The 24,583-nt window shown below is 38.4% G+C and overlaps 1 protein-coding gene across 9 annotated transcripts in view; it reads right to left on the reverse strand.

The window, feature by feature from the left end:
- Nucleotides 1–756: 756 nt before the first annotated feature.
- The window catches only part of RGS7 (regulator of G protein signaling 7), a 501,339-nt gene continuing 477,512 nt past the window's right edge, over nt 757–24,583 (reverse strand). For 4 of the 9 annotated variants that reach the window (XM_070501516.1, XM_070501518.1, XM_070501515.1 and 1 more), the window contains 2 exons: nt 23,922–24,011; nt 3,555–4,259 (listed from right to left, as the gene is read on the reverse strand). In XM_070501516.1, the coding sequence (XP_070357617.1) occupies nt 4,209–4,259; nt 23,922–24,011 (141 nt within the window). In that variant the 3' untranslated portion in view covers nt 3,555–4,208. Of the gene's footprint in view, nt 4,260–21,396; nt 21,478–23,921; nt 24,012–24,583 lie in introns of all 9 variants that reach the window. The other 5 variants (XM_044762808.2, XM_070501517.1, XM_070501520.1 and 2 more) reach the window with 3 other exon arrangements.

The raw sequence follows: 24,583 nt of genomic DNA on the forward strand, positions 1-24,583 counted from the left end.
TGTATCACGGAATCAAGAGGTTACAGGGTCTCCAAGCTCTCCCATGACAAATGATTCAGTCTTCCTACACTCAATACCGACCTCCCTGTGCTAGTCCAGGAGACCTCTGGAAATTTAGTGTGTGTGGGAGGAGTTCCCATACTTGTATTTGGGGGCCAGGTAAAGATACCTTTGGATACTCTGAACTGGGAAAGATGGGTGATTTCACCCTGCTACATTATTACTGCCATCTACTCTCCCCTTCACCTCCAGCTCCTATTGGATACGTTCCCACAAGAGTTTCTGACAGACATACAGGTGAGGCTACAGATGCTCTCTAAAAAGCCCTACTTCTATTTTCCAAAGCTGTAGTTTCCAGAATCCACTTGTTCAGGACACAGTCTCCTTGACTTAGCTCACTTTCACTTTTTGGTCAACCTTTAGGTCTTGATGCTTTATTGACTCTATCTGGTTGGTTCTAAACCTACCATCACAACTGACTGCTCTCCAGGTCTTTCTCCGTGTCTGGTACCCTGATCCCTCACTCTGCTTTGGCTTCCCGAACTTTGTTCCTGATTCCACCCCAGCTAGGAGGGGGGTTTAGACATGTTTTTTATCTTTTTACAAAGATAAGCTTTTGGAGGAAAGCAAAGGGAAGAGGGTCAGGTAAACATTATTTCTTGACTACCAATTATGTACCAACTACTGTGCTTGATGATTTAGGTAAATTTTTTTAATCCTCTCAACCAATATTGGAGTCAGATGTTATTAACCTTTAAAAAGATATCAAACACACTCCAGTTTATTTGATTTCCAAACAAAGGTGAAATGATCAAGGTCCTATAACCTAATAAAGACATCAAGGTTTATTAACCAATTTATGAATCCAAAGTACTCATGTCTAACCAGCATCTAATGACCTTTTTGAAAATGAATTTACAAATGCATCACATTTCAGCTCCAGGGAAGCTCCCCCAGGCCTTCAAAGGCATATACAACCATTTCTGTTTCAATCTTATTTTTAAGTAACAATATCTTATATGTCATTCAGTGTCTTTGTTTTATATGTCATTCGGTGTCTTTTTAAAGGTTAATTTGGAGTACAAAATTCTCAACAAAAAGATACAATTACACAGTCGTACAAGAAAATATACGAGACACCTGTGTGTGATACATGAGTTTAATTCTCTCTCCATCTTTTACGTTCATCAAATTCTTTACTACCTCCCACAGTTTCTTAAAATGGCTTAGAAGGTGGATTGGTAGCTTTGGTTATGTCCTGTTGACATTTTAGAGGTGTTAGAATATGTAGAGATAGTCACGAGTAACAGCAAAACCATTGGATATTTCAATGTGCTCTTTCAAGCATGTATTTAAGGGCACAAAAATCCTATGTTAGAGATAATCAGTGCATGTAGCTGGACTAAATTCATGCTAGTAACCAAGACATACCTTTCCCTATAGACCAAAATTATTTATAAACCATCATATATCTATAAAGAGAAGTGAGCACCCAACCAGGAGAGTGGAGGACACATCTGGAGGTCCCGAGTAGCAAGATCAACCCACATGCTCGTCAGAATGAAGAGGGAGAGTTTCTGCCTTCATTTACTTTTCTGGCATCTGACAGGAGACGGCTTAGGTGAGGTTGCTGACTACATTTCTGTGACCCTGATTCAAACGGAAAATCCTTTGTAGATCCACAGAAAACATTGCCGTAACTCCGCAAATGGAAGAAGTGGTCAATGCAATTTAGAGGATGAATTAAATGGCTTTGCAATGGAAGTGTAGAGACTCTGGGCCACTGCTTTCGTGGATAACTTTTAGATCGTTTCAAGGTAGAAAGACACTTCTTAAAAACCATTTTATCCATCAGAAGCGTGAAAGATTTTTATTCTATGCCTTATAGATCAAATTGTCCCAAGGTTGGGCAAGAGAGAGTTGCCGCATGCTTATTTAACTGCAAGAAACTCCAAAACTTTTCTGTGTGCTTCTCTTAAAACACCACTGTTCTATATCCTGAGTCTTGTCTAAACCACATCAAATGGAATCTTTAGGCCATTTAAAGCTTCTGTGGACTTGAACCCAGAAACGGACTAACGTTTTTACTAGGAGCTCCCAACTTGGGGATACTTGCCTGAGGGTTTCTCTTCTCTGCTTTCTGTCACCATTCTTATGCCTTTCATTTCTGTATAAGCCCGTGATTAGGAATTATCACTAAGGACTGACAATTTATGAAAGATAGCCTCCAAAATAACCAATCATATGTGTACAAGGCTCATTGTTTATGCATTCTTCTAATAGGGTTATTGTTTTCTTTCAAATAACCTTTCTATTAACTAGGGTTTCAGTCTAGCTTCAGTGTCAGCTGCTCAAGGTTGCCTTGAATTAAGAATTTTAAGGAAGAACATCTATCAACTTAAATTTATTTGCATTTTATGCATGCTTTAAAAAGACCATATAGGCATATAATTAAATCTTTCTTAAACTGTTTACAGTGTTTGGATTCTAGCCTATATACAAGTTTCTCCTAAAGTCTCTTCCATTTTGTGGTAGTTAGATAAACCAGCTAAGCCTCCACTGCTGATTTCTCACCAATATTGGTAAACTTTTTCAGAATTTAAATCCACCTAAAGTAATCAATAGACATTAATAACTATCCTTTCTTTTAAATACCAGGGTCTACAATGCCTTGGTGGATGCAAAAGCAGAGAGGTCAGATCCATCTCCTGGCTGGGCGACATTTTGCGTCACTGATCCAACCCTTAAAGGGAGCCAGCTGTCTTACCTGGGGTCCATGGATGAGTTTCACAGGGTATTCTGTGAATGTCCTAAAATTCAGTGCAAGTGTTTCCTATGTGAGAGTGTATATGGATTTTCACTTAAATTTTACCAAAAGAAGTCCTGTGGGTTCTGCAGGCAGAGTGCTTGGATTTATATCCCAATTCACCACTTGGCTGCATGACTTTGAACAAATTACTTAACCTCTCTCAGCTTCAATATTCTCAAAATTGCAGGAATGATCTTGCAGGGCTGCTGTGAAAATTAAACGTGAGGATTTTATGGGCATGTGAGGCGCCCCATAATGCAGCAGCAGGCACTTAGTAAACACTTGCTAAATGTTAGTAATTACCATCATGTTCTCAAAGGAATTTGCAACCACCAAAATTTAAGAGCCACTGACCTAAGGCACTTTTAGAATTATACTTTAAAGAAAAAAATCGGTTCTTGAGTTGAGAAGTCACACTCAAACCTAATTCTAACAGAATATCCATTAGCAAAACATAGAGCTGCATACTCATAATGAGGGAGAAAGGCCTGGTAAATGGTTTTGAGAATGTGGAAGGCCAATTTGTGGTGTTCTTCCATGGGAGAAAGAGGATCTACCTTGTCCTGGGTTAGCCCCCAAATGAAACACTGTCAGTCTGCACTGGACTGCTGTACCATCCAAGTTCCTCTTGAAACTTTGAAACAAACTTTCAAGGCCAACAGCTTAAATTGCAACTCTGCATTTGCGGATGCTCTCTCCGCACTGTCTTCTTTAATTAGCGTGGAAGTCAAAGTTACAAAAGCATCGAGATTCTGCATATCTTTTAATGAAAGATAAAACAACAATATAAACATACACAAATTTACAGAGAAGGGATCAACTTTAATACATTTGGAGTAAAATGTGTTTCTTATTTAAATATGGTATAAAAATAAATGCAAGAAACATTAACCGAGAGTGTATAGACAGCAGAGAAAGACAGGAGGTTGTTTCTGACTGTGAATACATCAGTGAAATGAAAACTTCTCTGCTAATTTATCGTTTAATAAATGTGAAGCCATATGTATACTTATTGATATATGCTTTTTTCTTTTACACTTCTTCCAGTTTGTGACGGACTGAATTTTCAGTGCACAGTGTCTAGCAGAAGCTTTAAGAGAAAGAGAGAGAGGGGTGGGGGTGGGGAAAGGTCTACTTCACTTGAACTTATTAAAAAGGAAAAGACACAGATCCAGCTTAGTACAAGGAGGAAGTAAGCAGACAACATTTTGAAATGGAGGCATTGAGATGGTAGAGTTCCTTGGAGATGACAATCCCTTAATGCACACAAAGAAAGAACAATTCAGGTCCTTTGCTCATGCAACATCTTGGTCTAATGTCCTTTGCTCCGGGTAACAACATAGAGCTACAAAGTATATGCAATGACTCCAGTCTGCTTCCATGCTACAAGATGATCCTTTTAGTAAGACTGAACAAGGCTTGTTAACCTCTTTGATGTGAGAGATTTCCCCTGAGGAAAAAATATAAAACAAGGAAAGAATAAAGAAAACAGAGTCTGATCACTGAAAACCTGCTTACAAGTAGCATCTATTTATTGCAGCGGATTTTTGCACAAGGGTCAACACAGAACCCTTTAGGTATACCTTAATTCAAACTTCATCACCAACTTCCCTCCCTCCCTCCGCCAACACATCAAACAAAATGATCCTCCCTCCTTCCACCCTCCCACCCATCCCACCCACTTCCTCCCCACTGCAAACAGACTGATGGGTTCACAGCACAGATTAGCAAATCATAAAACATGTCCATAAACGTTCCATCGAGGCTTAGCAAGGATGCAACACCTAGGTTCGTGACTGGTTATAAACATGTTGCAACAAACCTTAGTAAACCGCTCTGAAAGGTAGCAATGTGAGTGCATTCTTGTTCAATTGCTGGAATTAGAGCTGCATTTATAAACAGCTAGGTATGCAGGGGGTATGATTTAATTAAGTAAAATGCATTTTGAAGGTGTGATTGGTGGAAACTCAAGACTGAGTTTTCACATCCCATATAATCATGGAGAAAAAGGCGCCAATTTTACATCTAGAGATAAAAGTCTCTTTGCTCCCTACTTCAAACTGTAGACATCTCTGTCCTTTCCCATCTGATTTCCTCCAACCCCAGCCCCAGAAAAATCCTATATTTTCTGATTTTACAAATTGTATTAATACCTGGAGTACATATTCATTTTTTGGAAATCTTGAAAGCTAACACTGTCTCTATTAATACAAGTACCCCAGAGAGATAAGAACTTTTAAATTTCTTACAGGAATAGCAGATTGTCAATTGCTAATTTCTGTTTCATCTCTCATTTTATATGTTCTAGTATAAAAATAAGATAGTCTACTTATTGAATGAAATTTGTATTTCTCAGAGGATAAAATAATAAAGGAAAATCAAAAGATCTTTTGAGAAACACAATGTGTTAGTAATAAATTAATCACAGCAATAGTGTTGATTTGCTACCTGATGTGGCTCAGAGTTTGATGAAAGGGTGGTGTCCTGTGGGCCACACTAAGAATCATCATCTGTGGCCACACTTTGGGAAAAGGACAATATATTTAAGATGTGATTAATAATTTCAAAATCAAGCTTTCTTTACACAGTGTACAGTAACTTACAAGGGCCCTTTTGCTGACCTGAATAGCAGCAATGAAAACCAAGCATCATTTCCCGTTAATTGTGGAAAAGCATTCAAGACTTAGCTCTCAGCAACTGACAGTAGAAGATGCAAAGTCTAGCAAAGGTCTTTCTCACTTGGCTATGCTTTGATCACTTTATGGGAGGAAAAATAATAAAAGAAAAAGCAGTTTGTTAACAAGACACCCTACTTTATATTATATACAAAATATCTTTTGTTTCTTCTTGTCATCACTTCTGTGCCTGTTTCATAATCCATAAAATGAGGATAATAATAGTGCCACCTTTAAAAGGCTTTTCTGAAGAATAATGCAAGTACATTTCTTAAAACTACCCTTGGAACACTCGACGTATCCAGCGTATGTTGGCTATTACCTTACTATATTATTACCATTATTATTATTGTTATATGCTTTTATCAGGACACTGAGATTCAAAGTCACTATACTGACTCTGAGGAGGGCAGGAAATTGCTTATGAATTGGAAGCTGAAATTATACTGCTTTTCCACCACAAACCTGGCCAATAGGTTGATCAAATAATGTTGGAATCAAAAAACTACTTTTCTATATTTGAAGACTATGCAATTTCCTATATTTATTACTGTGTTCTTGTGTGCTGTTAATGTAAATGTATATATGTGAGCACATATATTTCTTCCGAGGCTGAATAATGTATTTTTAAAAAGTGTGTACTGTTTTTAATGACATTTGTGGGACAGAGAGAACTACATATCGGCTGAGGCATAAGAGTAAGTTCTCATATAGTAGAGGAGGAGGGGAAAGATGCTAACATAAAACTATTTTTTTTAACTACAGATTAATGTGATTTGGTAGAAACTATTGGGAAGGAGAACGAAATGGTTACATTGAAACAGGAAGCCGTTTGAAACTTAGATGTAATCACTTTTGTTTGGACTGTGAAACTGTCATCTTTGTAAATGCAATAAATAGCAACATGGTTCTCTTTATACTTTTTTTTTTCCCCAAATATCATGGAAGCTCTTAGTACTTGGGCTTCATTAAAAACAGGGTGAGGGGGCCAGCCCAGAGGTGCAGCAGTTAGGTTCGCATGTTCTGCTTCGGCCTCCCAGGGTACGCTGGTTCAGATCCCGGTTGTGGACTTAGGCACTGTTTGTCAAGCCATGCTGTGGCAGGCATCCCACATATGAAGTACAGGAAGATGGGCATGGATGTTAGCTCAGGGCCATTCTCTCTCAAAAAACAAAAACAAAACAAAATGGGGTGAGCTCCAAGTTTAGCTTGACAGGCTGTTGTCCCAAGAGAGAATTCAAAAACACTCATTCATGGAAATCCCTAGAAAAACACAGGCCTACAGTAAACCTGTGGGTTTGTGATAATAGAAAAACAGATGAACAGAAATGGGAAAATGTATGCATACATCTTAATATAATCACACAATGAAACACTTTGTGTGATATAGACATCAAATACGTAACAGGAATACTCTGCATATTGAGACAATGAAAAGGCTTTTTGGTTACAACTAACAGTAAGCAGAACTTAAGTGTCCCACTTTGGGGTCAAAGCAAACAGCACAGATGCCCAACCAGTCATCTAGATCGGAAGATCTAATCACTTGGATCATATCTGCAGCTAGATCCTGTGCAAATGCTGCTTTGCTCATAAACCGGAAAGAAAAATACGTAGGATCTATTCTAGTGCACAAAGAAATATTGGTTGTTCATTCTATTGGAAATTCCGAGATTAAAACGAACACTGATCTTTTCTCATCATAGGAAAGGACATATTTGCGTGTCAGTCATTTTGGAACCATCTCTTTCAGGGCAGCTCCCTGCAGGCCGTATGGAATCAGCCTCTGCCAATTATCTTTTCATAATTTTTCCAAGTTGAAGAATCTGAGATATTTTTATAGCTAAGTTGTAAAATCTTAATTCTGGAAACTAAAGGGCTCAAAAAAACCCTTACCAATAGCAATTTTTACCAAAATGCTTACAATTGAATTCTGTATGAATGATACTTCTTTTTAACCAAACAACTACATATGTGTTATGTGCTTTATATCCATTCTTGTCAGATTCTGAAAGGAAATAGATTACATTGGAAACAGGAAGCCGTAGAGAAAGACAAAGACAGAAACTCAGAAGAAAATGAAACAAACTCAAGATCCTAAGAGGTTTTATAGTATCTAGTTAACGGACAATATGCTAGAAAAAGAAGCACATAATCATTTTCAGGACAAAATAAACCTCAGACTTTAGCTGGCACCTAAGCAAACACAGAGGATCTACCTAATCTACAATATAGTTATCCTGTCAACAAGGAGAGCTTTCTAGTGTCTCACAACAAGACTTCTCCTCCGCCAAACTAGTTCCTTCCCGTCTTAAATGCTGTGAAGAGATTTTGTTATAATTAGGAAAATAAACCCCCCAAACAACCTAGTGTTTGTTCTTTGCTTTTCCAAGTTAACTGTCGATAGTTATGAATTTTGCCTGATTTTTAAAACCATTCTTGGTCTTCAAGTCGTCACACGAAGTTGACAATAAGGAGCCGAGCGTCAGTGGAAATGGACAGGACGGCCAGGCTCTGGGCTCCAGTCTGAGCCTGGGGCATTAGGGAGAGGGGCAAATTCCACACTCCTGCAGACACGAGTCTATAGAGGACAAGAGAGGAGCTATGCTCGCTTGGCTAAGCCCACTTGCTCTATTACTGCTGTAAAATCACGCAGCAGTCTTTCCCGTTCCATGGGACACTAAACAGACCGAGGAGAAATGAAGGGGTCGAATTTTAGAAGATAGGCATGAAAGAGCTTCAAGAGAAGAGTGGAGGGCTATCCACATTTTTAGACTCAAAAAAAAAGAAGTTAACCTCTTAACTCTCGCTATTCCCTTACAGATCCTACTTGTCTGTTCCCTGTCGTTCCCTCCTAGCCTCTCCCAAAAGTCACTGTAGACTCAGAAGTACATTCTAGAATGCCTCATAGGCTCCAGAAGCCATGGTGAGGGACTGGGAACAAGAAAGAGCAAATCTTGTCATTGCCTTTCCACTGGTGTGTGTGAACCAGTCGTCTGACCAGATGCCTGGCTCCACAGCTATGTAACTGCAAAGAGCTGACGGTGTGTGGTAATGAGATGCTGCTGGACCAGAGAGAGGGTATGCTCTTAGGAGAGGCTAAAGGCTAAAATGTCCTGGTTTCATTTATAAATAAAAATACCCTTGCCAGGATTTCAAAATCCTTCATAACCTGTCTTCCCTGGCCTTTCAAAGTCCTCACTGTCTGGGGCCGGCCCTGTGGCCGAGTGGTCAGGTTTGTGTGCTCCACTTCTGGGCCCCAGGCTTCGCTGGTTCTGACCCTGGGTGCGGACATAGCACCGCTCATCAGACGACGCTGAGGTGGCATCCCACATAGCACAATCAGAAGACACACAACTAAGATATACAACTTTGTACTAAGGGGCTTCGGGGAGAAGAAGAAGAAAAAAAAAAGAGGAAGATTGGCAACAAATGTTAGCTCAGGTGTCAATCTTTAAAAAAAAAAAACAAACAAAAAATCCCCACAAAGTGCCTACTGTCCTCCGCACCATGGTTCTTTGGCTGGCCTTTGCACCTGCACTCTCAGTTTGGCTCACCCATCCAGGCATCTACGGTTGGATCCTACTCATTCTTCACAGATGAACTTCCCACCCACGTCATTGCTGAAACCTTCTAACTGCCCCCTAGACTCCACCGCCGCTTCCCTCTCTGGATGCTGGGTGGAATCAGCACTCTCGCGGTGACGTGCCGTCTTGTGTTGCTCTCTCAGTCACCTGGCTTGGTGAAGCAATTGATAGCTGTTGAAACAACTTAATAACATAGAAGTCCCCAAACACACACTTGATTCTTTGCGTGAGTGGAATTCCTCGGCTGTAGATCACATTTTAAGAATAAATTTCTAGAGATCAGGATAATAAGATTCGAATGTCTTGGGATAGGTAACTTTTACCTTGGGGGAGGGGAGGCACCTTGGGTGAGGGATGGGGACACGGGTCATACCCTAAATATTATCGAATTAACTGGCTGGAATCTGGGTCTTTTTACTTCTTATTTGGCTCCGGTTGTTTCTATCAAGAAAACTAACTGGGAAGGTGCTAAGAAGGTGCTAGGCTGAGTTTGGAAAACAAAGTCAGCTCTCTAGACAAACTTGCAGGTGAGTTTACTGAAACCCAGCGAATAATTTTAGCAAAACTGTGGAGAGTGTGAGTTTCTGGAAAGTTAACGATAAACACAAATTGTTGGGATTTAAGTAAGAAACAATGAAAGAAAGAAGGAAGGAAGGAAGGGGGCTATGTAGCTGGTTTGGGAGCCAGTGTATTTAATGTTGAACACTGAAAAAAATCTATTATTATGTACTAAAAAGAAATGGTTTACGATCACATTTAATTTAAGTACTCATTGCTAGCTTCCTGTGTGATTGAGAAAGAACAACTACAGCCAAATACTTTCAGTTTCTTAGTTAAAAATATTTTTCTAAAATAAAATTAGTGTATGTCCATTAGAGAAAATGAGGACAACACAGAAAAATGTAAAGAAATAAACATTACGTGCAATATAATTATTTACATACTAATAAATCTTTCTACTTTTAATACAAAGTATACTTTTTTAAATTTTATTTTTTTACAAAAAAATTTTACTGTGTATAATATTATGGCTTATTATGAGTAACATGTTTATTGAAATGATTATATACTGACCAATTACCCATGTTACGTACATTTCTTCTAATGTTTTCTTCACATTCATCACATTAGTGGGTAAGGAAATCAATTTAGAAAGACACTACTAACATTAAGAAAAAAATTAAATGTTATAGAACAGATCAGAACATATCAGAGTGCGTTGCACACACATAATAACAAAATGTATTGTTTCTGAAGTGTAACTTTTTATAGAAAATAAAAATACACATATAAATATACAAGTATAGACAAGCACAGTTTATATAATCACATAACGTATACACATGCACACAAAAACATATGTATTACTGTGTCAAATGTGAGTGGCAATAAAAATAAAGATGAAGGCCACTGCTCTGTAATTTAATTTTTAATAGCTGCATAATATTCCATCAGGTAGATATACCTTGAGGTATTTAAGAAATTCCCAAATGTACGTTCAGATTTCCTTATGTTTGGCAGTTATATGATGCAATGAATATTCTTGTATGTGTGTGAACATCTGGGTTTTCTTAGGATTAAATTATTAGAAGCTCAACTACTGATTGGAAGTGAAAGAAGATTTTAAAGCTTTTGATACATTCTGTAAAGTTCTGAGAAAAGTGATTAGCAATTTATACTTCTTTAATGTATAGAATCACCAATTTTCTAATCCCTTTTCCAACACTAGATATTATCATTTAAAAAATTACCTAGCCTATTTGGAAGAAAAATGTATTTTGTTGCTTCCTGAATTATACTTGGTTATTAATAAAATAACTTTCTTTTTGTTTTCTCATATATTTATCGACTATTTGCATTTCGTCTGTCAGAATGGTTGGAGCTCATTTAAAAATTTTCAAGTTAAAATCTTGCTTGTTTTTCTAATGGCTTACTGCTCTTCTGATTGTTTGCAAAGAACTCCTCGTATAAGCTATATAAGATCCTTGTCACGTGCATGCTCATTTACTCCCTTGTAAAAATTGTTTGCCAGACTTGAGGACGGGAGGTGCCTTAAACAAACGTTCTTGGACTAAGTAAGGGTCCAGCAGTCTTTCATGGTATCTCTGTGGACAAGACAGGGAACGGTGAGGCTGCTAACCAAATCAACAAGGATCTTCCAGGTGTGCTGATTATGAGAGCAGTGGAACTCTTCTTCCCTGCTCTGTTTGATGTTTTAATCCATAATTTGCATGATTCAACTGAGGGAATTGTGATAAAATGCATGCCTGATGCAAATCTGATAATCTTGATAAAAGACTGGGTAACAAAGAGAGACTCTAAAAAATGATGTAAAGCTATAACTCACAAAATAAAACTCAATAGAAAGAAGGATAAAGAACCAAACTCACACTAAAATGAATAAACCAACAATAAACCAAAAGTCTAGCAGGAAAAGACAAGATGAGGGAGATGTAATCTGAGCTCATGAGAAAAAAAATCTAGTTTTTAAACAATTTTAAGCCCAAAATGACTCCATTTTGACATGGCTGCTGTGCTGGGAACTGGGATGGGGAAGCTGATGGAATTTTCAGGCTGGATTGTCAACGTTACATGATCTGTGCTTTCTTCCCTGTTGGGAAGATGCTATTCCCAATCCATGCTGGTTGGGTCACATCTCAAGTATTGCGTTCAGTTACCGTTATGGAGGACTATTGATGAACTGGAGCAAATACAGGCAGAGAGCAGCAAAAACAGTGAAAGAAGATGAGACTATTAAGTGAGAGAACATTACGTGCCCACTTTCCTGGTGTATATCTCACTCAGATTTAATTTGATAGCAATTTTTAAGACCTCTTTACTTTTTCAAGTCTTTTTAAGTGTTCAGCTTAATTTTCATAGACACTTCTTTTTCTTTTCATATTCAAATTTCAGCAGCTTATATAATATTTAAACAAATGTGTAATTGCTATCAATTCAAATGTGATAAACAGCTATGAGAGCCAATGCAATTGACTCTTAACCATATAATTCAGCTGGTGGTTGCGAAACCTGTGGACATAACTGGAGAGTAGCTTTCAGCTGTGACATTCAGTGTGCCCTTGGCATCTATCCAGGGACAGAGTGGGGAGAATTGGTTAGTCTAGAGCAGTGGTTTGCAAGTTGCGGTCTCAAAACCAGCAGCATCAGCATCACCTGAGAATTGGTTTAAAATAAAAATTCTCAGACCTTACCAGAAAATAACTTAATTAGACTTTCTGAGAGGTGAAGTCCAGCAATCTGTTACAAGGAGCCCTCCAGGTGATTCTGCGGCTAAAGTGAGAACCACTGATCTTTCGTAAGGAGGCTCAGCTAGGAACGCCTCTACCTGGATCATGGTTCTTAAACTCTGCTGTTCTGAGGTGCTTGTAACCAATGCAAGTGATGGGAGAGGGGCAGAGAGAATGATTCTAACTCAGTTTATCTGAGATGAGGTCATGGAATCTGCATTTTCCAAGTCCCTGGTGATTTTGAGATATGAGACATGGGTGGTTGAACCTCACAGAAAAACAGTCAACTAGAAATTTTGACTAAAGGAAATAAAAAGAAAACATGAGAAGAGTTGATGTAATCACTCCAATTAATTCGATCTTGTCTCGATCTAAAGGAATGTTTGTGTTATTCTGCCTGGCTCCAGGAGGCAGGACTAGGATCGATACTTGGAAGTTACAGAAAAGTAGATTATGCTGAAAATAAGAAATACATTTCTAAAAGATAGAATGGACTGGCTCTGCAGTCTAAGGGCACCAGATCTCTGAAACTTACGAGCCGACAAATGCTGGATGCCCAGTTGTCTTTGAGTCTACAGGAGAGACTCATGCAATGAGGTGGAGACTAGACTGGGGGATTGGGGCCTCTGAGTTCCTTTTCAATTCTGAGGCTCCAAAAAATTCATCACTCTCAATATCACCCAGAAGTACCTTGAGGACTTAACTTTTAAAATTAGAAAAGATAAAGACTTCCCAATAGTCTTTTCTTTCAGGTATTAGAACTATGATCCTCCTAGATATTAATATGTATAGTTCCTGTGAACAGTCTTGATATTACAATAACACTGCTTGTTACTCCCCTTGGTAACTCAGCCTTGTCTATTGAGTAATTTTTCTATTGCTGCTGAAGTACATGGGAAAAAAAGATCTTTAATATCAAAGTAAGTAAATCAGAATGATGTGACAAACTGAAAAACCAATAGCTGAGCTTTTCTTCTCCAGAAACCACAGTCAGTGCAGTTTAGAGATGGTGTTTGAAATTTCTAATAACTGCCACAAGCCTATTTTAATAACTCTCTACTAGTTGAAATTACAGGTATAATTATTATAGTTAAGATCGTCCGATGTTTGCTCCTGTTACCCTTAGATGCTGGCCATTGGAAAACAACAACGGCAGAAACAGCCATCAAAATGTGATGCTCAAGGCAGGGATTTTGCCCAATCTGAGCCTGCTGCACGCTACCTGCCAAACGCCTAAAAAACGCAGCAAGGTGACTGTAGATACACACGTAACACATTTATGTCTATGAACATGTATGCTAAATTGCATCATCTAAATTCATGATGTCTACTGCCTAGATATTTTAAAGTGTCTATTTTAGTTTTATTGCCTCTAAGTACTTGTGTAAATTATGGAAAAGTAAAAATTGCCCTCATGGCTATCATCAGTATATAAATGGCTTTCTTTTCTGAAAAATGTTTCATAAAGGAAGGCTGATGAACACATATGATGTACATGTGGCTTCAGAATGGGTAAGAGAAAATGAGAAGTAGACGGTTCCGTGATAACATAGGGCTGCCTAGTAAGTGACCTCATATCTAGAAATAATTAACATATGAATTTGCTTTTAGTGGAAATTAAATTTGGACATCATAATATAAGCCCAATCTTTATCAATTTAAGTTTCATTCATATTTTTCCTAGCAATGTAAAACAATTATAAAAGACTATGAAAATGTATTGCCCTTAGACTGTTGATAAAATTCTATTTAACTCTAAATCTATTCAATTCTATTTAACTCAATGAGGTAGTGATGTAATTGCAATTGATGCTGAGACTAAGAGCTGACTGTTGGCAAGTTACTTTGCCAAACATTGTAGCGCGACATACATAAGCCCACACAGACATTTCCATACCTTCTTGCTTTACTCACCTACGAATTTGTACCCTGATATAAGATTCAGATCGTATTTGAGTAATACTTCAATTTACATATCTTCAAATAAAATCAAAGTGGTAGTGTACAATAGTGTATTAGCTATTATATAATGCCTACAATTCCTAACCGGGGCACTGGAAGTTTATTTTTCTATTATCAACTCTTCCAGCAAACTTGGTTCAAACTTGGCTCTAGCCTATATGTAAATTTGTTGTGTTGTCTCACTCTTCTTCACTTCCTCTATTTCACTGCCCAAGTTCTTGTCCTTATTATCTATCGTGAATCAATACAGTAGCCCCTGATCCTGGAAACATGTCTTTCTATCTCCAGGTTCTCCTAACTTGCCCTCCACCCTCATCTTGGGCATAGGTGATGAGAGCCTATGGTGTAAATCTAGAATACAAGCGATCTCCTTGATTACCTTCTTCTTCTTCTTTTTTTTGGTGAGGAAGATTGGCCCTGAGCTAACATATGTTGCCAATCTTCCTCTTTTTTTCTTGAGGAAGATTGTCGCTGAGCTAACATCTATGTCAATATTCCTCTACTTTTTATGTGGGACGCTGCCATAGCATGGCTTAATAAGTGGTGTGTGGGTCTACACCTGGGATCTGAACCTGCAAACCCTGGGCCGCTGAAGTGGAGTGTGCGAACTTAACCACTACATCACCCCTTGATGATCTTCTTCTGTACTACACGCCTCTAACCAGAAACCTCCATGGGACTCCCAGCCTGGAACACAAGTGAATTTGTCAAACCCTCGGACCCTCTTTCTGGTTCTATCTTTCTTCTTTCTCTCTCTCAGGGCTGGGTGCCCCAGCTATTTAGTAGACAGGTCTTTTCCGTGGGCCCTGACTCTTCTCCCTGCCTACTCTGTGCTGCTTTTAGAAAAACCATCATGACTTACATGAAGTAAGCTGGCAGGAAGTAAGTTCTGTTCACTGAACAAGTAACTTTTATGAGAAGATTGAGCCAACTTAGATGCACACATTAGTGGCACCCCCAAAGTAGTTATTTCCAGTTACATCTGTCCTCTCATAAGCTATAAGCTTCCTAAGAGTAGAGGCTATGTCTTATGACCTACATATTCTCAGATAGGGAGCAAAGTGCCCAACCCATAGTAGGCACTCAATACCCATTTTTTCTTGCATAAAACAATCTGGCAGTGCTGGGATTCATAGGTACTATTGGGTTATAAACTTGTTACATGGAACCCGCAAGATGGTCTCCAGCTGCACAGTCATCCAGGGCCTCATAGCCACTGGTGTAAACCCAAGGTCTCGGGTACATCAGAACAGTATTTTGGAAAATGCTGTTGAAACTTCCACCCCTGGCATATGTGTCGGCAAGGGGAAGTTTCCCCTGGGGGAGGTCCACTCAGCAACCTCAAAACCTTCCATAGGAGCCCCCGGGGTTGCTCTCTGGCCAACAACAACTATACAGTTCACAGCTTAGAGAACTCAAGTGGCAACTTAAGAACTAATGATGCTACTAGGAGAAATAGAGATGTATTGTCCAAACTAAATAGACTACATGGTCTGATACATTTCACACCATCGATTTACATCATGCTGCAGGGAACCTAAAATTGCTTTCTCAGGCGAGTTATCCCCACAAGCAGTTTCAATAAAACAAGATGGATAGCCTTATACGCCAACAACAAAATGATAAATGAGATGAGTTTCAGGTCCAGAAGAGAAGAAAGAGGAGAAAATAGTTCATCCTTGACCAGACTCACTTTATGTGTTTACTGGTAATATCCATGGTGAGGAGACCCAATGGCCTCTTCTAACATAGTTTTTCCACATAAATATACCTGTAATCTCAAGCAGTAAAATTACAGTACTCAGCCAGAAAAGAGCACGTAGAGTTCTCCTTAAGGTAAATTCACAGGTGCACACATACAAAATCAAAACCTTCGCTCTCACAGTTCCTAATTGCTTGTACAGCATGATGGGCGCTCATCATGTGGGATGTTTACAGAACATCCAAGGGTCTGATTAGCTTCATGGAGGTCTTACTATGCTACAGCTTCATTAAGATAAATATAATCTAGGAAATAATGACCTTTCTGAATACTCTGACGTTTGTGTCTACTTCATTGTGGTAGAAATTGATATCAAGGGAAATGGAAGTAAGGACAGGCTGTCTTTCTAACCACATAGGAGTAGCACATGAACCATCATAGTCAAAACTTCATTTATGTTGAATGAATGAACAATTTAGGAACTAGTATGAAAACAATGATAAAAATGTAGCATATGAGTGGATCCTAGATCGCCAGGTCAATTTTCTCTACTGGCAGTATTCATGGTGCACAAACCCAGTGGCCAGTTTGTCAATTTTCTTTTTAGGTGCTCCAGGATCCTTTGCAACATAGCTTGTCTATGCTAATGTGTCTGTAAGCCCAAATAGCACAGTTTAAAGCACTCAGCTCAATCCTAAGGAGAAATGATGTCCAGCCCAAGTGGGCAGTCAAGGGATCTGCATGAGTAGAATTGACACCACACTGCCCTGCTCCCAGCATTGCTCCATGGCGGGCCTGGGACAGTGCTTCCCAAATCTGGAATCTGTATTATGCACAGGGTTACACTGGGTGGAGAGGGTGGCCTCAGTGTACAATCTTAGTGGTTGTCAGGGTATGTAAAGGAAATTTCACGTTAGATTTCACATTTAATTAAAACCAAGCTAAAAAATCATTTGACCAGGGGCTAGAAATAATCCATAGTGTCTTTCACGCGTCTTAAAACAGCATAAGTCTCCAAGAAAGTAACTACAATTCTTCAAAGATTGAGGAGCACTTGGTAGAGGAGGCCCGCCAGTCACGTGTATCACAGTGGTTCCGCTAACCAGGAATCACAGTCTGATCCCTGCCCTCTGTGATGAGTTATCTTACACTCTAGAATATGCTTTTGTGTTAGGGAAAAAGTAAAGTTAAGAAAGAGAGAAATAGACACACGGACCCCTCTTCTTTCATAATATCGCATTCTGTTTAACCAAGCAATTCAATTTTTTATGAATATGTAGTGAGAAAAAAGTCAACATTTAATTTGAAGGATGTTTATCGCACTTTGATCTATAATGGCAATGAATAAATAAATAAATAAATAGGGGAAAACCTAAATGTCCATCAATAGAGGATTGGAAAAACACATTATGGGTGTATCCATTGAGAGGAATTTTGTGTAGTCAGTAAGTAAAATCATGCATTTAGAAGAATATGAAATGACCTGGAAGATATTTATGATGCCATTTAAGTACATCAAGCATGTTTGAAAAGCATGTTTAAGGTATAATCCCATTTTTAAAATATTTTATATATTTGTGCAAAGTGCTCATTGGAGCTACTTCTGGTTGAGATTATAGATGAAGAAACTGATGGTCAGTGGCTTAACTGATTTCTAAAAATTCAGATGGAAAGAAAGTGTGGGACTAGGTTTAAAATCTAAATATTAACATGCCAAGCTCCCAGGCCTGGGCTCTTTTTACCACATTTTGCTGCTTATGTAAAATCTGCATGAGATATGTTAACTGGCAACACCATAATGGGCTTAGACAAAGAATTTAATTAGATTTAACCAAAAACAACATTCTAAAAGAGTTAAATATTGTATCTTTCTCATTTTTGACACTCAAATTATAGGATTTACATTTACCTTTGTTCTTACCAATATTTATTCTAATAAGTTACAGAGCTAACTACAAGATTGGTCAACTGATTTCAGAGCCAACACAGTCCTTCTGTTCAAATTTTCTCATAGAGTTTTCAAAACTTCTCCTGCAATTTGTTGCAGTTTCCAGAGCTTCCTCACAAGCCCAATGCACTAGCATAACTACCCCAGAGCAGAGGGGATGGGTCAGAGCAGAGGCGATGGGTCATCATATCTTTTCTGTTGATTCTGTTAAAGCTCTGCAGAGAATTGTCTTCACCGGAATAGGGTAAACTTTTCTCCAAAGAAGTTAGATTAGGTGAGTTCCCGGGAGTTCAACATTAACATTTTCTAATTTTATTTCTGCTTTTCTAGCCCAGAGCCAGGCTGATTTAATTTCCATGACACACAAATTAAGGAGAGGAGGTGAGTAACGCAGATGGCACTTGATTTATGAATTTTGATGGAAGGCATGGATGATCAACCCTCCTACCCTGTTTTTCCCCTTATTTCCTATCCGCCCTTCCTTAAGGTTTGTGTGGCAGGCAGGTGCTATGATAATTTAATGGTTGGAGAAATGGTGTCAGATAGGTGTCCATGGTGATGCAGGAAGAAAACAGCTGTCTCAATTAGTACGGTATACGAACTTTGTCAAACAAGAATGAAGTCAATAAGAATACCACTTAAAGGTGTGAGAGGCCCTAGCAACCCTTGAAAGACCTTAGGAGACTTCTCTGATGGCAAGAAAAATAAAGCAACAAAAGAGGAAATCACAGGAAATGAGATTTCTTGAGACAACAAGCCAAGGTGAAGGTATTACACAAATGTGAGTTATTCTTATCCCTCCAATGTTGGGCGTGATGGAAAGAAAATGAGTAATCTATAGACTAATGAACTTAAAGTCAGAAGACTTGGCTTCCAGTCCTGGCTCTAACACTCAACAACTGAGGATAGTGGTGAAGTGGACTTGCCTCACTGTTTCCTCAATTTGCTCACTCTTAAAAGGGGGGTAACACCTGCCCAGCTGCCTCCCAAGATTGTGAAGTACGGAAAACAACAGAACAAAATAAACAGAAAAGAATGGGTGTTCTTGGAACACTGTACAATGCCATGCAACTGTGAGCTGTTTCTTCTAATTATTCTCTGAAGGACCTGCAAGAGTTTATTTAGTCTCAGTAACCAATGGAAGTTCCAACAGTGTTGGGAAGAGCTGTCTAGCAAAACACGTTTGACTCTTGTGTGAAACAAAGCAGCAATGCCATTTTTATAAGCCAGGTTGTAAAACTAACTTTGCTGGGACATGTAAAGAAACTTCCCCAAATAGACACTAATTGGAAATGGACTTAGACCCCAGAGGAGGACAGCATCCAGTGGCCAGGTTTATCTCGTACCAGTTGGAAGAATATCAAGAAGCAAGGTGATCAGTGGTGAGAGAAAGAACTTTTTGCGAACAAAATACATTTTGGGTTAGTGCCAGCTCCTTAACTAACTGTGTGACTCTAGGAAGATTATGTATCCCCCAGACCCTTCAGTTTTCTCACCTGTAAAATGGGTAAAATAATGGGTATAATAATACCACCTTGCAGGGTTGGCTTAAATTAACTTAGATAATATGAAGTGCCCAGTGCAGAGCCTGTACATGGCAGGCACTCGATGAATGTGAGTCCTTATCATCTCACTTTTCCCAGTTCCTTTCCCAGTTTACATACTTGTTTACCTATATTTTTCCTCTTCCACTTTTTTCTTGAATACTATCTTGTAGCCTCCCTATATTCACCAGAACAACCTGCACAGAGGACTCCTTTAAAATGTTTATTTAAACTCCATCTTTCCTCCATTCTGTCTCTCTGCTTATAATAAAAACATCCATTTTTTACCTTGTGTTAAAATTATTTTATTTATCCTGTAAAGATATCCCATAAAATTTATTATGTAAGTACTTAAAATGCCTAACACAACCGCTGACCCTAAAAGTAACCGTGACGTGGAGAAAGGCTGAACCAAGGGGAAATAAAAAAGAAACGAGAAAAGAAAGTTGAAGGGAACTTTAAATAGAAACAAACCATCCTAAGATTTAATGATGTATGGTATATTAATTTTGATTTTTGTATATAAGTAAATTTCAGGGTGGAAATTTACTTCTCAGGACAAATAAATAAATGTATTACTTGTAATCTATTGAGATCAGAGAGCCTTTCTAATTTCCTTACTCCATTTCTTTACAGTACTATCAAAACAAAGCATTCAATGAAAAATATTGCTTTTCATTATCCTGGATGGGAAAGGATTAACCCTAACCAGTTGTGTCTGAAGGTTATCGGAAATATATTAGTATGTTGTGTGCATATATCTGTGCATGTATGAATGCTACTCAGCTTCTTCAGTAACTCTAGGCTTTTTCCCCCTTCTCCTTAAAATGATGGTTGCCTTTCTTGGCCTAGAGTAATCCTATTTACCCAACTAAATGCAACTTCCTCTGGAAATTCTCACCTTACCCATGTGATAGGTATTCCTCTGGAAATTCTCACTTTACCCTCCTTACCCTAACACCAAGTAGAAATAGCTTATCCTTTTCCTGCGCATTATAACACTTTGTTGACACCATTAGGTACCTTAGCAATTAAGGTCTATACCTTCTACATGTTCCTGAGACATAGTGCGATCTCTGGAATATAGTTGGTACTTGAGGTACGAATTTTGATTGGAGGTACAGATGATTAATCCTCTCTTCCCCTTATTTCCTATTGATCTTTCCTTAAAGTTGACAGCGTGTGTCAACGTGGGGCTATTTTAAGAGTTGGGCAAGTTGGTCAGATTTGGGGATGGTGTTGGAGGAAAGACAATGATTTTGCTTCCCCTTTCCATCTTCCTTAAGTTGCATTATTATTTTTAACTATACACAGAAGTTTCCACTCCAATTTCAAGAATAATATTTTGTCAGCATTGTGTTAGAAAGGGTTGAGTTTGAAACAATTCTTAAACAGTGCACAGAGCACTGTGCAATATCCTATGGCCATTTTCTCCAGTAAAATCTTGGAGTATTTCTTTGACATTGTCATGACCATGGTGACTTATGAGGCATGTTTAGGAAAATTTTATATTAAAGTTCAGAGATTCCAATAGAGGCAGCCAAAGTTTTGTGGAGTTTATAGTGTGATTAATTCCTGGAGTCTTTCATTTTCCAGCTCTTTAATTTGTGCAATCACATTGAACATTCAAAGTATATACTGCTTTTGAAAGTCTTTCAAATACTCTGTGCACAGTCACAACTGGCAATTCATAAATAGAACTGATTAACATTCCCCACCACAAGGATCCTTGAAGGAAACTAAAACCAAAAACCATAACTTCGTTGAATCCAATTTGCTTACATTTCAACACACATAACTCCACTTAACTGGCCATCACAGCAAAAGCCACAACATACACACACACACAGCAGCATGGAGCTAACCACACAACTCAACAGACAATGCAGACGAACTTGAGTATAAACCAAGATTTTTCTACCTCTTTTCATAACAGGTTAGTGCTGGCCCTCAGTGTTGGTGTACAGTTTTTATGGCATGGGAAAATAGGGATGTTTCTGCCCTATAAAATAAATGTGTTGAAGGCTTTAGTTTGAGCTTATGCAATGTCAGAAAGTTCCAAAGGCACTGCCACAATACAGAAAAATAAAAGAATTCCACAAACAGATATATCACCAAAACACATGGCAAGATACTAAGAAAACAGCGGTAGGTAAACTACTGTTTCCCCAGATGGGAATAGTTTTTCAACACCTTCCTGAAAAATAAAGAAGAGAGGCATGCTAGTGGGTCTGTGGTGGGGCACAGCTTCTCACCGACCACCATTCATACCAAGTCTTTGTCTTTAAACTTTCAATAGGTCAGTGTCACCCTGCAGAAGCAGAAAGCACAGAACCCCCATTGTTCCGAATCTTCTAAGCCTTAGGAAGAGCTAAGAGAAAGAGCATAGAAACGCATGCACTATCTTTAATAAAGAAAGGGATACAGAGAATAAAAATGAAAATATAAAAAATAATTTCTTCATTTTATATATCGTAATATACACTTCTTTCCAAACTTTAGTTTGATACATGTAGTTTTTCACGTATAACATCTTTTTTATCTACTCTATAAAAGGCGGGGACAAAAAGATAAGTAGGAAGCACGAAGTTCTGAATTTGAATAAAGGCAGTACCTTCGCTGTTACGTCAAAGGATGCAAGGTGGGCTATGGGGCTAGAAACTGGGAAAATTTCCCAGTTGGACTTAATGATTCCTAATTCCTCAGAAAGTAAAACTTACCACATTCTGTGCAAATTTCTCAAGAGATGTTCTGCGATCCATTGAGTGTCCCGACTTACATGTGTGGGGTGGGGTCAGACAAAGGGAAATAGGGAACATTAAAAAAAAAAAAAAGAAAGCGAGGAAAACAGCAGAGAAAGAAAAAGACAGGATGATGAAATGATGCAACACAAATCCATGTTCTGCATCATGGGGACCACGAAGGCAGGAGAGTCCCAGGGAAGGCTCCTGGCACAGGACATGGGCTCTGTTTTCATTAGTGCTTTTATTTTTATTTTATTTTACTTTTTGAGGAAGATCAGCCCTGAGCTAACATCTGCTGCTAATTCTCCTCTTTTTGCTGAGGAAGACTGGCCCTGAGCTAACATCCGTGCCCATCTTCCTCTACTTTATATATGGGACACTTATTACAGCATGGCTTGTCAAACGGTGCCACGTCCACACCCAGGATCTGAACCGGTGAACCCCGGGCCGCCCAAGTGGAACTTGTGCACTTAACTGCTGCGCCACCGGGTCGGCCCCTAGTGCTTTTATTCTTAACACTAAAAACTCTCCTTGTGCAAACAAAATGATGTGATTTCAAGCAAAATCAAATTATACTAAAATGAAGTAGACGTGAAGGTTTCATGCTGACATTTGCAATGGCTAAATATTTGAAAATCTAGTGGCAAATCTTCAGAATTTCCTCATAATTTTCTAGCAAGATTAGATTTCTGTTGATAACATCATTAATTCTGTAGAGCATTGCTGTCCAATAGAAGTTTCTGAAAGAATGGAAATTTCATTCCATGCTGTCTGATATTTCAGAAGCCTTTATCTGTGGCAACTGAGCAGGTGAAATTTGGCTAGAATTTTATGTAATCTTAATGAATTTAAATTTAAACAACTCCGTGTGGCTAGTGGCTGCTGCGTTGGACTTTGCAACTGCAGAATAGCTATTTCTGGTTGCAAAGGCAAAGAACTTTGAAAAATGCCAGTAGCCTAAAGGATGATCAGGAATTACAAAAAATTACAATTTCATCTCAGAATTTCAAGTAGCTATGGACTATTTTAGCATTAGAAAATAACGAATGATGCTGATGTTGATATCAAGATTTCCATACGGTTATATTGATTACATTGGTGTTATTGATGGTGAGACTTTGATTATAAATATTAATTGAATAATGAGGTCCACTTTGACTCTTCCAAATGTGCTTGGCTGCCATCTTAGGTGCGTAAAATTCATTGTGGGGATACTCAGTGATGCAGGATAAATGCCAAATGAAAATATTCAGAAGAAAACATTGCTATATTTTGGCAACTTATCATTAAAAAAATGAGTCTATTTTTAGTTATGGGGTAGGTGGCCCAAATCATACATTCTAACTTCCTGGACAAAGCCAATCCTGATCAAGATTTTGACCTAATGACATTTTCTTCTCCTTTTTTTATTGTAATTTTTGATTTCCTTAATCTAGGCATACAGAAGACTAACATGAAACATGAAAACAGCTTCTAGGAAACTTAGTAACCCATGAACATCTGCAGAAACAAACAGAAAATAAGCAACCAACAAACAGAAACAAAAACAACTTAAATGGCCTTTATACAATGCAAAGGTTCGGGGGAGGATTGTGGAGTGCGTTCACTTACCATTTGTCCAATACCCTGGGCCCAGCACAGGTAACTACTCCAAATAATCACAACTGAGAACTAGGTGAAAAAAGGTATAAAGCACCAATACCTTTTTCTTTGCCTGTAGAAGCTCCTGATAGGCACTGGATCTTATAAAACGTGGGTATGAGTCACTTTTCATCAATTTGTAAATGTGCTCCTAAAAAGAAATAATGGTTGAGGTGCTTCTTTATTATTTCTCAGGAAAAATCAAATACTATGATGAGAATATAACACATCGTTCCAAAACAAATCTGGAAGCAGCAAAAAATAATAATGCTGATGGTAATGAGGATACGGTATGTTTACAGAACATTTAGATCCCCAAATTTATTATTTCATTCATGGATCAATGTCTAAACTGGTTTGGGAACCATGGAGCATGGAAACCACATCCAGTCTTTAAAAAAAATGGGATTTGGTCGACAGCATGTCATGAGGGGATTTTAAATCAAGTTGTTGATTTATACAGATCATTTGAGAATATGAAAAATCTGCTATCTCTTAAAATTACTCCAGACCAAAAGTGAGTGATGTGACGTCAAGATTGAGTAATCATCCAGATACCTTTGGCATCTACATGTACTTGGAGGGTGCAGACTGCCCAGATGAGTCATCTCTTTGGTGCAAATTATATGGAAAATTGTCATCCACATCGCTTTGGGCCAGAGCACAAGCCCAAAATTAAATTTTGTGACATTTAATGGCTAACTCTCCCAAATTGTGTCCTTT

This window comes from Equus asinus, chromosome 30, assembly GCF_041296235.1.
Source record: "Equus asinus isolate D_3611 breed Donkey chromosome 30, EquAss-T2T_v2, whole genome shotgun sequence".
Taxonomy (NCBI): Eukaryota; Metazoa; Chordata; class Mammalia; order Perissodactyla; family Equidae; genus Equus; species Equus asinus.